Consider the following 16,824-nt stretch of genomic DNA (forward strand, 5'->3'; position numbering starts at 1 on the left):
AGCATTGCCATGGTCATGGTGTGTCTTCACAGCAATGGAAACCCTAACTAAGACACACCCAAGCATCTTTTCTAAGAAATTCATTTTAAAGAGAAAGGAAATTCCAGGGTTGGAAGAAGGTGAACAAGTTTGCTACCTAGGGGAAACAAACTTCTAGGGTGGGACCAACTTTACTTTCTCCATGTTTCATGGCTAAAACTAACCTTCTCAAACCTCAGGCGTATTTATGTAGGAGAAAGGTATGCACGTGTGGTGCCTACACATAACTGTGGGTCTGATGATCCATGGCCCCTCCTAGGGAAGTCAGAGGAAAAAGACAAGTATCTTGATCTATCTCTGACTACCTTATTGCCTCGAGAAAGGGACTGCCATGAAACCAGAAGTTCAGCGTTTTGTATGGGCTAACTGGCCAGAAAACTCTGGAGGGGACCCTTGTCTCTGCCCTCCTCAGTGTAGGGGTTACAGGCATGCATAGCCTTGCCTGACTTCCACGTGTGTGCTGAGGACTCAAACTCAAGTCCTCACACTTGTCAAGCAAGCACTCCGCAGTGAATCATCTCCCCAGATCCTGGGCTCTCTGTATGTACATTACTTGCTTTTTCTTTGGATAGAATAATTTTTCATTCCAAATTCCTTTTTAAGATGCCATTTTAGATTCATAACAAGATTCAGGGGTAGTTATAAAGATTGGCCATCCATGCCTGCATGGTGTCTCCCACTGACAGCATCCTTGTCCAGAGTGATAATTTGTTACAGTCCACTATTTATCATCCAGCCCATTTTTAATATCCAGGTACATCTCTTCCTCATTCACCTACAAAATAATACATGTTTCAGTACAAAACAAAGAGGGGACTAGCCTTGTAAAAGCTCGAGAAGTTAAGAAAATCGTCAATAAAACATAATAAATAAATCATCAATAAAACATAATAAATATTCAGAAATCGCCTCAACATTTTGGTGACTATCTTTCACGTCATGCTTTTAGTCCACATAAATACCCACATGTTTGTGTAACCGTACAGTATTCTGACCTTTCGAAATTGAAGGCATACTTTAATTCAGAGAGTTTCTTTTGTACTTCTACCCTGAACTTTTTCTTTTGACATGAAAATCTCAATGGTTGGTTATTTGAAATTGCTGCATAACTAATTATTCTATATGTGTAAGGGCTTCTCTATGCCGCCTTTATTTAAAAAAAATAATAAAACAGGGTTAACCAACATCAGGAGTTGCTTAATGTCTTAGTTCTGCCTTACAGAGAGAATAGGAAGGCAATCTACACACGGCTGCTCAGTCAGCACAGCTGCCATGCATTTAGCGAAACAAATAAGTAAGACAAGAAAGACAGCTGGCTGGTGTCTTCATTGTCACCATCATTATTTTGCACTAACTTTCACTGTCCTGGAATGTGCTGGCAGTTTGCTTTAGGGTTATCTGGGCCTGGTCTCCTTCTACTGCCGATGAACTGGAGAAACAATTCCTTCAGCAGTGTGCACTTATGATGATGTATTTAAACTCACTTGGCAATAGAATCCAGTAAAAAAAATTGTATCAGCTAAAGAATTCCAATAACTATGTTAAAAATGATGAAACTTAAAGAGTGCCTTTAGTATCCAATCTGTAGTTCCCTAGACCCAGGCATTCTACAAACCACTTCCCTGTTCCTAATCGTAAACTTCAAAGTCTCTGAATGACGATGCAGGGTTACCATGGGTATCTTGGTCTTCCACAGACTACAATCAGGTATGTCCAATCCACTGTCTACACAAAGATAGCTATGAATGCAATCCAACACAAAACCACAGGATACCTAAACCATTATGTTCGGGCTATTTTTTAGTGACTCAATAGAGTCATTTTTAGGTGAGTTCTGTATTTCAATGTCAAATGGTTGGACATGCCTAGACCCACCGCATCATTGCCAAGCGCTCATAAAGTTAGTGTTGCTGTTTTCATAATTATGTTCACCAGTGCCAATGCAAGCCAGCTTCTCCTTCTATAAAGACAGTTGACTAATAATAGATATTAAGTGCAGATAGTTTACAATTGTAATGCTGAGTCCCATCAGGTTGACTTCTGATGGTCATGGCAACTCGGGTAGTCTAGCCCTTGCTAGAGTAACCTCCTCCAGCTCTGTAAGCTAGAAGAAGATGAAGGGAACTTCTCACTGAGATGTCTAGCTAGGTCACAGTGGAGAGCCACTGGTAGCATCTCATCTTCGTACCATTAAGAAAACCTCAGTGTTTGTGCTGCAACATAACTGTGCCAGAATCACTGCTTCTATTAAACACCGTCTCCTAAATCCCTGTAAATCCCTGCCATGGGCCCCTTTTCAAATAAACAGAATTTAAGGCACAGAATATGAAAGCATGTCCCCTAAGGCTGGAGAAAGCATTGATGGCAAAGGCAAAGGAAGAGCGCATGTTTCCTAAGACAAATACAGGTTGTTTGGGGATTTTCTTTTCTGACAGGAACACAGATCATGACAGGAACTAATCATGGATAAAGTGAGCCTCAAGAAGACCATACAAGTCCCCTTCTACTGTAGATGAAGAAGCCCACTATTGCTGCTTCTCCATTCTCCATCGAGAAATTTCTGCCACTGAGACAAGCAAGACTGGACAGATGGAAGGGCCATGAAACTCCATTCTCTAGGCTCAGCACAGTCATGGCTGTCACTAACTCACACAACTGTGGTTGCTGACACTGGGTCCCCAGGAAACCAGCCCAGCCAACAATCTATTAAGGAAGAGGAGGGCTCCCAGGACTATTGGTTGTTAGAAGAATCGGGAGAGGGAAAATCGCTGTCTTTTGTGTACCCTCTGCTGAATCAAGCAGGCTCCGACGGATCGTTCAAACCTGAGGTCACACAGATGGCTTTGGCTAACCTTAATGGATCAAGAAACAAAATGAATCAACAGGAGCATGAGGGAAAGATCTGTAGGGAGGGGGATGAGGTGTCGGGGAGGAGGGCAGTGAGAATGGCCAGTATGTTTGGCAGACGTGAATGTTTCTAAAAGAAAGGAGTGGGTAGAAGGCTTTACTCTCCTGAATATTCCCTGTCTTCCAGGCAATGCGTTAACTACATTAAATTGTCCCATTTAAAACTTTCAATAAACCTGAACAGTAGCCATCATTATCCTTGGTCTATAGATTGGAAGGTGATATGATCACCCAAGAGAGATGAAGTATGTAAAGAGGAATATAGGGGTAAATGACATAGCTGGGATTTGATCCCAGCTTGTGTTTTAAATCATAACACACTAGATCCCATGTATACATTATACACACATCTATACATGAATATATAAGCATTCAGATCTAGGCTTTTATTCTTCTGTGTACATGCACAAATAAATGTGAATATACTCATACCAAGACATTCACGTCAAAGATGAGCCTCATATACATGGTGAGTGGGAGCTGAATCTCTGAGATCTCATGTTCCCAAGTCCACTTAGACAAGATGCCTTTTATAGGAACAGCTGGTTTTGTTCCTCACCCACGGCCACTGTTACTACATCTGAAACAAGTTTGGGCAGAGAGGAGGCAGGCAGTATGAGGGCCAACACAGAAAACACGTTGCATGACAACAAGAACAATGTTTCGTAAAGAAATAGCAAACCAAGGCTCAATGAACAACCAAAATGCATGTGCTGTCTCCACGGAATAAGTCCCAACTGCAAACAGCCGCATTACTTCCGAGCTGTACAAATCTGGTATTGTGTGTGAACTATTCCAGAAATAATGGGGAGATAACACGAGACTAGACTGGGGACAAGGGAGATATGAGTGGATCTTGTCGGGGGGGGGGGGATGTAGGCCTTGGAACCAGTGCTGCTAAGAATTCAAAGGATGTTCAATTATTCCTGCCACTCTTGAAAGAGAGATGCATCTAGTCGGGAAGTCAAGTCACAAGTCCTCTCACTCCTCAGAACCATCACATCACTGTGAGTGGCTCATCAATCAGATTCACAGCCCAGAATGCCCAATGATCCCAAACCAATCACACTGCAACCTGACTGCAGGAAATGAATTTTCTCAGGGAGTCACGCAGCTGAACGCTAGCCAGAATTTTCTTTCAGTACCGTGGATGCATCACCCTCTGTAGGATCTCTTCAGTATCTTGGCAAGTACTAGTAGCAACAACTTCGGATTCTGCTCACAATTAAAAAAAAAAAAGTCTGAAAAAGAGAAGCCCATACTTATTTTGGAGCTTAAAAGCCCTTCTCCCTTTTTTTTACCCTTTCCTCTGTAGTGGTAAAATTATTCTTCAATGTTTTACTTGTTGTGAGCGAGAGACTAGATTTTACAACTGTACCCCATGAGGCACTGGTTCTACCGAGCAGTATAAGATGCGTGCCAAGAAAGGCTCTAGGGCCAAACAACTTTGTGATGTACCAGTGACAGCTTTCCTTGCTGTGGGACCCTGCAGATCTATAATGGACTTTGTTTATTATCAATCCCCAGGCTTATATTATCATAGCCTCCGGGATCCTCTCTTTTGTTATTAAACATCAACCTGGACTTGCAATTTGGGAAATTCACATTGGGAGGGAATTGCAAGGATGAACCCAAATTCCCTCAACAGGCTGCAAATGCTGTTACGAAAAGGACTTTGTCTTATTTATCATGATATCCCAGCAACTAGAAACATTCTTGGTGCCTGATAGGTGCTCGTTAAACATTGCTGAATAGATACATGACTTTGGACAAAAGAGGCAGGCGTAATCTCTGAAGTGAAGGCTATTCGTGACAGAGACAAATGCTAGACTCTTCTCCAGCTCCGGTACTTCCATCTTTATTGTGGCGTCTGGAGATCCATCATATCCCTCAAGCCGGGCATTTCTGTCTATTAATGCTTGTGTCACATCTCTATACGGCTTCAGACACCTAGTCTTCTGTTGACGCATGAGCCAAGGAAGCCAAGCTTACCCAGAGGAGATGCTGGGCACCATTTGGAAGAGAGAAGTACACCACCTAGAGGCACAAAGACAGGTCAAAGCATCCCAGACAAAGATACTCTGCTCCCAATCCTATCTTTCCTTGTGCTTAAATTCAGACAAGACAGGTATGTTGGAAATATGAGAGATTTCCCAGCCATAATTCGAGCTCAGGTGCCATGTCCTAGGACACGTAAGACATTCCCATCTTTATTGGTAACTCTGGAAGAGGGATCATATGATCAAGGGAGTTCAATGGCTGTCTTTAGTAAAATCTTCTGAAGTAATGGGAAGGGAAAGTGGCTTTGAAAATACTAGTATTTATTCCTCATAGTCTCAAACAACTTAATCAATTGAAATAGATTGGACTGAGATCTTTCCTCCACTCAAGGGTTTTTTTTTTATTAAAAAGGCTGTTTTTTCTTTAAAAAAAAATTAAGGTATGAAGAAAATCATTGAATTTCCCTGTAAGCTACAGTTGGCTAAATATGTTCCTTGCTCCATTTTGGCAACAACAGTAGCCATGGTTTTCCAATCACAAAACCAACTGACCAGACATCTACTTATGTAGACATGCTGCCAGACCACTAACTCAGCCCTCTGAGACAGCCAGAGGCTCTGTGAGGGCCGAAATGAAGACGCCAAGCCTGAAGGAGGAAAGTGTTTATCCAACTGTGGAGGCTGCGGGGTGACAGAAATAGGGGTCTTTGCTCTCTGTGGCACAAACCCCAGGATGATGGTGTCTGTGAGGCACTGCATTCTCCAGACTGAAATGACTTGGTTAAAAGGCATCCTGCTATTTATAGTGAAGGACCAAGTCTCCATCTTCTGCAATATCCATCAACTATGTTATGCCAAAAGAGCAAGGAAAAGAAGCTTACAGGCCAGCTCCCCCTATCCCATGGCTTACAAGCATTCAACTGATGAACCTGGCAGAACAAATCCATAAGAAAACAGGAAGTCATAGAGTCAGGGACAAACTTGAAATTCGTCTCATGTTTGGTCCCCATCCTGCAAACACAGACGTGATTCAGATTACAAAACCTGACCATGGGACAATTCCCATGCCCGCTTCCCATGTCTAATCAGAGTGGGATGCACGACACTGTGAACGCCATCCCTGAACCTGGTTGGGTTTTGAGTCTGCTTAGCAGCTGTTTCCTCTGTGGAATGGCTCCTCTCAGAATCCATATGGTTCTGTTGAAGCTGATTTTTCTGCTGTTCTCCATCCCCGCCTCCACAGAGGTGAGCACGTGCCCTCATTTGGGTCAGGCTGAGCACTTGCAACAGCCGCAGGATAGTCAGACACTTAGTCCTGTTGGACCTAGAGCTCACTGCAGTACTGTTTGCAATGATACAGTCCCTACTTCATGTAGACAGTCTGTCTGCACTCAGGACAGGCGCTCAACCTTCAACCCTGGTGGAAACGTTGTCTGAGTTCTTCCACACGTGAACTAAGGCTCACAATCCTGCTTTTTGCTGTGTTTATTGCAAGGATTAAATATATATCCATGTATTCATCAGAAACAGTCAGTTGTTTAGGTAACCAAACTTGGAATTAAATCCCTCAGGTAAGGTATAATATGATAGAAGCCTCTTCCAAGTTGCCTCCATCTTTGATAGTTCATCAACAGTAAAGAATTTGATGCAGAACCCTTTTTACTCAATTCTCAACCCATAAGAGCTGAGTCTACTCACAGGTCATTGCAACTCAGAAAAATGACAGGAGTGTGGTAAACAGAGATGGTAAAGGTTTCAGGGCCTGCTTTAATTTTCTACCTTCCTTGAAGGCTGCTGTTTATACATAATGAGACTTAGCTTGTACTTAAAAAACAATACTTCATCTCTGTTTCATCTTGCTTTACTCGGATCTTACGATGACTGACCAGTTTCAGCGGGGATCAGCTTGGAATCTGGTGGACTTCCTCTGCTGATCCGGAAGCTTTGGGTGCTCTGGCTGGCCTCTGAGGGCTTTATTCCGGAATTTGGGGACTGAAACACACATGTAAGCCCTGCATTTCACTTCCATTGTAAAGGTAAGAAGAGGAGATGAGGCCGAGCTTGTAACTCTAAAACCGCCATGGAGCACGCCTGCCAGTTCCTTCCCCACTCGGAGGACGAGATCACACCCTTCCTCATTTATCATGGAAAGGGCACCTTCTCCAACAAGCACACAGCTCACCTCAGTTGCAGTGTCTAGGACTGACCTTGGGGGAGGCCAGTGGAGAAGTTTTCTTTTACATCGGGACTTTCTGGTCCCTAACTGGGCAGATGGAAATAATTTTCTAACTTGAGGCTAGTCATAGGTCCCTCCGACACCATGGCTCTGCCAGTCCTGTCTCTCCGTTGTAACCCAGATGCAGGCAAGATTGAATCAAACTCACATTCTATGCCAGTGACATTTAAAGGCTCTGAGTGTTTGCAAGGGCCTTGCATGCTCTGTGACTTCCGCTTCTGAAATTCTAGTTCTGAAGTATTTAGTTCTGAAGTATTTCACCCACAGTTTATGACCAGGCGTAGACCCAGCCTCATCCTCAGTTTCCACCAAAAGCTCTCACTTAAGGGTATTCCTGGGAGCTAATAGTGTGCCAAGGGGTAAGGAGTTCACAGAAAGAAGCGAGACCAGGCCCTATGAGACTTGTGGGTTAGAACATAGCTAAGAGTTATACAGATAGAGAACAGGAACTTGTAAAAGTCCTGCTAGCCAACCGGGTGGTGGTTGGTGGACACCTTTAATCCCAGCACTCGGAGACTGAGGCAGGAAGATCTCTGTGAGTTCGAGGCCAGCCTGGAAGTGAGTTCCAGGACAGTCAGAGATACACAGAGAAACCCTGTCTCAAAAAAAAAGTTCTGTTAGCCAATTATCAGTCTGTAGCAGTTTTACACACTTGTCCAGACTTCTGCGTCTTTCTCAGAAACTCAAGTGCTGGTAGCCAGTATCAAACATGAGAAGATGGGATGTACCAGATGCAGACAGGAGCCAGCTTCCCTCAACACAGTCAGGTTCAAATGTTTCTAACCCTTGTGCCCCACTAGATACTTCAAGTCATGTGGCCTCTGGGTGGTCAGTGTGCAGTCCTTTACTCTGTGGCCTCTCTTAGCACTAGTGCCCTGTGAACAAGGATGGCAAGGGCTCCTTCCTCTGTCTTGTGCGCCTTAAGCTTTACCAGGATTAGATGGGCTAGTTAAAAGGTTACAAGGTAATGTGATTTTGAAAATTATGCCACCAAAGTTTACCTAAGGCTCCACTAATTTGTGTCTTCGGATATTTTCATCTATTTATTTATTTATTTATGAGAAGGGGAGTCTCATGATGTAGCCTAGGCTAGCCTCAGACTTACAGTTCTCCTGCCAAGTTCTAGGATTACAGGCATGAACCACTTGCCTTGTCCTGAAAGTGATTTTTATTGTATGAAAAAATATATAACATCTTTATAATGCACTAACTCCACCTACACACACACACACACACACACACATACACACAATAGTTCATTGGCATCAATATCCACTTTGTTGATGTCATACAGTGACCAACATTTATTGCCAAACCTTTTCATCGTATCAAGGCACAACTCAGTATTCATTAAACACTAACTTCCAATTACTTCCTGCAGGCCCTGGCAATTGACATCTTAACTTACATCTTAATGACTTTCACTGTGCCTCATTGTGGTGGTTTGAACGACAATGGCTCCCTGAGGCTCATAAGTTGGAATACTTGGTCTCCAGTTGGTAGAAGTATTGTTGGAGGAAGTTTGTCACTGGGAGAGGGCTTTGAGGTTAGAAAAGACTAGCACCATTCCCATTCTTTCCTCTCTGCCTGCTGCTTGTGGTCCATGATGCAAGCGCTCAGTTGCTGCTCCAGCTACCTGCTTGATGCTCTTCCTCTGCCATCATGAACGCTAACCCTCTGGAACTATAAGTCCAATTAAACTGTTTCTCCTATTAGTTGCCTGGCTCATGGTACTTTATCACAGCAATAGAAAAGTAACTATGACACTCAAATGCAATCACGCAGTGTTTCCCTCTTGTTGAACAGGTCTTAAGTATAGTTAGAGAGCTGTTGGTTACCACCGAGGTATCTGTGCCACTACCGCACCTTTAGGATTATTGCACCGTGCTGGTTGTTGTGACTCACAGGCATCACGGCTGGGTGGGACTACAGGTTGTTTCCCTCCGTTGGAGGCTTGCATGGTGCCTTATGGTACCATGAGAGCTAGCCCTCAGGGAGGAAGCTTTCGGGTCAGATTCAGCTCAGGGGCCTCAGGGGCCTGTGGCGGAAGTACATACCCCATGAAATTATTGCCCTGTTGGGATGCCAGACATTCTCAGAGTAGATGTTAGGGGAACACCCTCTTCATGTTGCCCCCACACAACTCCACCCCTGCCAAGGAGGCCGATTTCCATAGTTCTCCTTGGAATGTGCTAACGGATCCACTGTAAAGAACCTCTAAATTTTTTCTGACGGCTCCTCCCTTGCTTACTCTCAACATTCCCTTTCTCAGCTGGCTGCTCCTGCTCACTGAATATCTGTGCTTCCAATTATCTTCCCCACTCACATTTGTGTCCACTCCCTACAAGCTAACGTCTGTTGGAAGCGGCAGTTGTAAAGTGATCCGTATTAAGATTCCATTTCCCGAGAGCCCCATATTTTCAATGAGGTTTTCCTCTTAGGCAGAGTCCCGCTGGCAGCGCCCCTGCTGCTGTCTGATGGAGTCAGCGGGGTTAGGTTTCCCCTCACACGCTGTTTATGTTAGGTTTATCACTTGGCCCCGTGTTTAGATTCTCCTCCTCCAACGTGAATCACATGTCCCTGAACAACTTCCCGGACCAACCCACGGGTTGTTTACATACCAGATACTCTTTTTAGAAAAGCAATGAAAGGAAATGTCCTTCCAAGCTTCCCTTGGCGGGGCCCAGGGAGTATACCCCTTCCCTGCAGGAAGAAGTGCTTTCCTTCCCTTCTCTGCCTCCTGCCTTGAGCCGGACCACGGGTAATCCTGCTAAACACACAAAGTAGCTGTTTGGTTCAGCCAGCGGCTTGGCTGACAGCGCACCTCACACCCTCCTCGGAACTTTTCCATAGCAAAAGGTAGGAGAGAGTCTTAGGTCAACAATAAATGAGTTTTGCAGCCCCTGGGCAAGTTGAGCTGTGTTTCCTAACTTGTAAAGAATGATGCTGTCTCACTTGCCACAGCACAGAAGCTAAGCAGAGGAATGTTGGTGGCACCCTGGGAGTCTGGGGCACTGGGCTCTAAAACCTAGAGGAAGCAGGACCCCCTGGTGTGAGTCTGGGCCACCCAGCACACCCTAGAGATTTGTATTCCAAAGGCAGCAATGAAGTGGGGATGAGTCTTGATTCTGAGTCCTCAAGCCATTTGCTTTATGAGCCCTCCTCACAGGGCTCCTTCCTTCCTACAGAACTGTATCTCGCTGAGATATATACCCAGCCAAACAGCTCCTGCCCCTTGGGCAATAAAATCATCAAGGATGATTTGGCTGAACACAGGCAGGCTCCTGTACATGGAAGTTATTAACCAAACATGGCAAGGGAAGTCTCGTGTTTCTGGACACTGTGTTGACACTAAGGGAAGCTTCTGAAGGCTGTGTTCTCTTTCTCTGCAGCAAGCCACTGCATTCAGCACCATCCACTTCTGTGTCTCTCTCGGGACCTTGCTGGTCACCTCCTGGAGCAGAGCATTGTCCCTTTGTGAGGAGCGCAGGGTAGAGCCAGCCAACACACAAAGACTACCAGAGGGCTCACAGGTGCCCCCCCCCAGCAAAGTTTCCCCTCCTAGACAAATCCCAGCTGTGCTGCTCATTTGGTGGGCTCTTACAGTCTCTCCTGACCCCTCACTACTCCAGCTCCGCACTTCATCCCTCCAAGCAACCCTTTAGCCTCACTTCCTTGTGCCTCCGCCTTTCTGCCTGGCATCTTAGCTCTCCTCACACCTCGGTCTTCAGGCTTCCTCCACCCCTCTAAGCTCACCTCCTCACACCTCAGCCTTCCAGCCTCCCAAGACAGAAGCAGACAGAGTCCCTGCTTCCCTCTTCTGAGACCTGCCATTCTCTGACTTCTGCTCCATGATCTGTCAAGGGGCTGCCATAAACCCTGTCATGCCCCAGCCCCTTATGCCCCTAGGAGCCATCTCCTGGGAACTGTGGCAACAAATAAGACATATAAGTAACAAAGGAGGCAGAACTCTTTCAAACCAAGCGCTGCACCCCAAGAAACAGCTTGCCCATTTTCTCCAAGCTTCTACTTCATACTTCCCAGGATGTAGGGTGTTTTCTGAGTGAGCACAGCTCCTATACTGGGCATCTGCTAAGTAGAGTTCCCACCTTGAGACTTTACCAAGCAAGGTTCGTTAACGATATACCCACCCAATCCCTGCTCTCCCAGGAAACTGATTTTGCAGATCAGAACTACAAACTCACAAATAATGGACTTCCCGGGGCAATGTACTTTAAGGAAATAGGCAGACAGAAAGACAGACAGACAGATAGATTGCAAAGGAGCTCTATTCTTTCCGGACAGTTCCTCGATTAGGGAACATTAGCCAGTTCTTAGGGAGGACAGCAAGGGCATCAGAGCCACCAGCGAACACCCCAAATTATCACTGCAAAAACACCCAGCCTGGTAAAGCTCCCCATGAGCCCCCAGGAGGGCTCCCGGTCACTAACAGTACCTCTTGGCAAGGATGAGATGAGAAGGAGCTGCAGGAAAGCGAGCCCCAACTGCGCCCAGCGGTCCAGCTCCATCACTCCTGCTGCTGCGCCGGTGGTGCCTGAGTAACTGGAGTGACGCTTGGGCCAGAGCAGGGCAGCAGGCTCAGCTCTTGCCGGGACCTCCCCAAGTCCCAGCTGAGCTGGAGCTCGGGTTTCAGCCCGCAGGGCTCTCCCACCCTCCGCGAGAGGGGAACCACCTTCAACCAGAGCGACGTCAGCCCAAAGCTCTCCTCTTAACCCTTGACAAGCCCGGGGGGAAAGTGGCCGCGCCTAGAGGCTGGTACACTGCGACCCACGGGGATGTTGCGGGACACCAGGGCCGGCTCGGTCCCGCAGGACTTCCGTGGTCAACCTCTGGTGAGGATAAGGGTAGAGTTGTGCGGTAGGCAGCACCTGGCTGGAAACAGAAGTAGGATGGTTCTGGGACCTCTCTGTTTTATGAGGTTAGAACGACGCTCGCTCAAACATCCCACACCACCGCGTACCCTCAGCTAGAAAGCTAAACTGAGAAGCTAGGATTGAAGGCTGGAATAGGAGGCTGGGATGGAGCTGGGATAAGAGGATAGGATGGGGCTGGGATGGGAGGCTGAGAGGACAGGATGGAAGGCTGATGGAAGAGACTGAGAAAGAGGGCTCAGAAAGCTGGAATGGGGGGCTGGGACAGGTGTTGGTTGTATTTTCAGGCAGGGGGTCAGATTAGAAGAGTAGCCTGGGGGTCAGAGAGATGGAAGCACTGTTTACTGTTCAAGTGCTAGGACCTGAATTCAATCAAGCCGCAGGAGAGCCTCTCCTCCGACCCCAATAGGTGATGGGCAGATGTAGGAAAGCTCCTGTACTCCCCCCTCAACACTCCAATTCTTCATCCAAACTCTGTTTCCCCTTTTCTGCTCAGTGTAATTGCAGTTTAGAAGCCAGGCCCTTTGCTTATTACGCAGAGTACTGGGGAAATACGGATCTTCCCACAAAAACCCCTGACAGTGCGTTCATCAGTGCAAAGCACTTCCCAGTGCATACAGGAAGGACCCTGGTGCCGCTTTCCCACAAACAGGGAAATGAGCCCTTGAAAGTTAACTTATCTAAGGTCACAAGAGTAAGGGGCACAAGCTGGGATTTGAGCCTGTGGCTCTCAGACCTACAGGCTGTAGCCCTGATATATGATATAGCTTCAAAGGTAAAACTCACATAAAAGTAAGTTTAACCATTATAGTCAAGAGATACAATCAGCAGCATTTTCTAAATATTCTGGAAACAGATTCAGATTTTGAGTGACTTGCATAAGATCACTGGACTATGATATATACTCAAGTCTAATGTTGACTGGGAGCTCTGGGCTATGCCAATATTGTGATTAAAACACAAAGTTAAGAGAAATGGGTGATTCTTCCAGGTCAAAACTAGAGAAAAGTGAGATCTCCATCCATGGAAGAGAGCAGTGAGAATTTTTTAGGAAAAAAAAAAAAAGCTAAACCTGGCCAGTGCCATTGGGAACAATATGTGCTTATAAGTTGATCTCAAACCTTGACAGCAAAGAGGACCCTAAGAGAGACACATATGGGAAGCAAAAAAAGACAAAATCACATGAGAAAATAGGGAGTGTGGGGATCGTGGGAGGGGGTAGAAGGTGGTGGGGGGGAGGGAGAGAAGGAAAGGGAGAGGAGAGAAATATATAGGCCAATAAAAACAATTTTAAAAAATAAAATAAATGAGAAAAAAGTTAATCTCAAAGCATGCATATAGCTACTGTAGTGGGTTGAATGAAAATGGCTCCCACAGGCCCATAGTGGGTGTCTCTATTAAGAGGTGTGGCCTTGTTGAAGTAACAACATGACTTTGTCGGTGTAAATGTCGGTGTAAACTGAGGGTGGGTTTTGAGATCTCAGATGCTCAAGCCAGGCCAAGTGTCTCTCTCTCTCTCTCTCTCTCTCTCTCTCTCTCTCTCTCTCTCTCTTCCTGCTGTCTGCCAGCCTGGATATAGAACCTTTGGCTCCTTCTCCAGCACCATGTCTGCCTATGTGCCACCATGCTTCCTGACATGATAATATGGTCTAAACCTATGAACTATATGCCAGCTCCAGTTAAATGTTTTTATTCATAAGAGTTGCCATAGTCATAGTGTCTCTTCAGAGCAATAGAAACCTTGACAAAGACATTCATTTCCTCCAAAGTATCTATAGCAATGTTAACCAATAAAATGCACTTTAAATGGCTTAGATAGATGACAAAGGGATGGATGGATGGATGGATGGATGGATGGATAGGTGGATAAATAGGTAGACCGGCAGATAAGTGACAGATGATAGATACATAGTAAACGGGTAGATAAATGATATAGATAGATAGATAGATAGATAGATAGATAGATAGATAGATAGATAGATGATTGATAGATACATACATAGAATGATGATCGATAATTGATGGACAGATGGTAGGTATATATATAGAGAGAGGAAGGTTAAATAACAAGCCCATTGACGAGGATGAGTGTGGGGTTTGGATATGGCAATGAGCAAGAACAAAGTGTGAGGGCAGCAAGGTGTCTAAATTTTATCCTCCAGTTGTTGGGGCCTTGATGATTTAGTACTGATCACAAAGCAAAGAAGACAATCATGCTGGACTAACCATAAGGGCCTGAAACAAGAAACAAACCATAGAATTGGAAGGGAAAATATGACAGAGACAACTTAAGGGATGGTAAACACCAGAAATTGGGACAGTTTGGAAAGACAAGAGCCATGCCACAGGGCTCCACTTTTTCCACTCAGGGAGATTTGGTGATCACCCAGAGCTAATGAGAAGAGCAGGCTCTCCATCCATGCATAGAAGTGGGTAAGAGCAGTGAAGAGTCTGGGAGAACTCAGCATTCAATGACCCGTGTCCAAATCCTTGCTTCACGATTTTATTTTATTTTATTTTGAGACAGGGTTTCTTTGTGTAACTCTGGGCATCCTGAAACTAGCTCTCTGTAGACCAGGCCGATTCAAACTCACAGAGATCCACCTGTCTCCACCTCCTGAGTGCTGGGATTGAAGGTGTGAGCCGCCCGCCTTGTTTCACTTTCTGACTACATGACGTGGAGTGAACCAGCCCAACTCTTTCAACTTGTCTTCAGTATACAGTAAGTGCAATGGTCAAACCTGTCTTGGAGACTCTTCAAGATGGAACAAGGTTATACATGCAAGGCACTGCATGATCTAGCATACACGGACTGTCACAAATAAATGTTAGGCCTCGTCATTGTCTATCCTGAGACTGACCTTGAGGAAACACATGGTGTGATCTTTCTTCTTCATTGTCAGCGTCTTTGTCCAGGAGACATTTGTATAAATGAGCATCAAGAGTGGCATTAAAGAGAAGAAAAATGACAAAAAACAAGATGGATTTCTGAAAGAGTGCAAGACAGAGATTAGAGAAAGGAAGTCTGCTCTGTTGTAGGCCAACCATTCCTGGTCCTTTGGTAACGGCAATGGAACAGAGGTAGCACCGCTTCTAACCACCTGAGGCTATTAAGACCGCTCAAGTCTGCTAACAGTTGACTGGACCATTTCTTTCCTTCCTCTGCCTCCATCACCCAAGCCTCTTTCCCACAAACAGGGAAATGAGTCCTTGAGAGTTAACTCATCTAAGGTCACACAAGTAAGGGGCACAAGGGGGAGCTTTGAGCCTCTTGCTCTTAGATCTACAGGCTGTAGCCCTACCCACTATGCTATGGCTTCAAAGGTAAAACTGCACCAAGCCCTAGCAGCCTCCTCCCTATGACAGCTGTACCCCAGACAGGATGGGTTCTGGGTGATGAACCTGAAGAACACCTAAACATGCCACCCAAATATGCCACTCCTGCAAAAGACTGAGCTGAAGCTAACTGAGAAGGCGCTAATGTGAGAAGAACTTAGTGCTCCTTCCATTTGGAAAACCCTACTTATGAAGGAATCCCCATTTCCTGTCTATATAGGAAAAGCACAAACTAGTCTTTATAACCCTTCTAGGCCCGGAGGAGCTGATATACAAACCCTACTATCTTTCAATAGGTCCCTTATATATTTATGGTGTCTCACAATTGTAGCCCTGGAAACCCATCATCCTTGTCCTTGAAACCTCACAAATGCATTGCTCTGCAAAGATGCTCTATAAACAGTAGGTGTAGTGGTACCTTCCTGTAATACAACCCCAGGAAGACATCCCTGGTCTGTTGGCCAATCAGTCTAGCCTAATGGGTGAACTCCTAGCCAATGTCTCAAAGGAGGTGGACAGCATTTCTGAGATGGATAGCCCGAGCTTGTCCTCTTTATACATGCATATATGCATACTGTACACAATGTGCCATGAGCACGTTAAAACATGCATACACATATATACTCCCAGGTATATGGATTGTGCATATATTTAGTTTTCCTTTTATTATCTCTCTTCTACTGTCTAATTGACAGGACCCCAATCAATGATCACAAAATGGTTAGAGGGGAAAAAAGGATATTCCCCCTCCTTTCTAAGCCTTATTGACTACATCCTAAGAAAGTCCTGGGTTGCAGTTCTTGGCTTCTCTGGAATGAAGAACTGAAAACACTTCCTCTTCTGTTTCTGGAATCCCCACAGGAGTCTGCACTCTAGTTTGAGCCATTAATTTGGGTTTGCAGGTTTCCTTGGGCAAGGGAACTTGGAAATCATTCTGGAAAAAACCCTCTGCCATACAAAGGAGTGTGAACATTTGTGTGGATAATTGAAAGCAGCAACCATCAGATAATGCTCAGCTAACCTTCACAGGAGCTGCTGGGCTGCTGTGGTGCTGACGTAGGAAAGTCAGTGTGTCTGAGGCTGCACAGCGTTACTGAAATCTGTTTTCCAATACGAGTGTAGATTCCTGTGCTCCCATTAATATCAGCACCATTTTTAACAGAGAGTGGAGTGTTGTTCTAAATCAGATCTTTTAAACAGGGAGTCTCACACCTTTAATCCCAGGACGTGGGAGACAGAGGCAGACAGATCTCTGTGAGTTCAAGGCTACCCTGGGCTACACAATATGGATCCAGAAACAGATCCAGGTCGCGGTGGCTGACACCTTTAATCCCAGTGTTTGGGAGTCACACACCTTTAATCCCAGCACTAGGGAGGTGGAGACAGATGAGATATGGCTGGGCAGAGAGAGGAA

At 45.4% G+C, this 16,824-nt stretch overlaps 1 protein-coding gene across 1 annotated transcript in view; it reads right to left on the minus strand.

Annotated features, from left to right (window-relative positions):
• Positions 1-11,875, minus strand: part of Pamr1 (peptidase domain containing associated with muscle regeneration 1) — a 91,319-nt gene extending 79,444 nt beyond the window's left edge. The window contains exon 1 of the mRNA XM_050147122.1: positions 11,639-11,875. Within this exon, the coding sequence (XP_050003079.1) occupies positions 11,639-11,711 (73 nt within the window). The 5' untranslated portion in view covers positions 11,712-11,875. The remainder of the gene's footprint in view (positions 1-11,638) is intronic.
• Between the last annotated feature and the right edge of the window lie 4,949 nt (positions 11,876-16,824).

Source organism: Alexandromys fortis, unplaced genomic scaffold (assembly GCF_014885135.2).
Source record: "Alexandromys fortis isolate MF-2015 unplaced genomic scaffold, M_Fortis_MF-2015_v1.1 scaffold_12, whole genome shotgun sequence".
Lineage (NCBI taxonomy): Eukaryota > Metazoa > Chordata > Mammalia > Rodentia > Cricetidae > Alexandromys > Alexandromys fortis.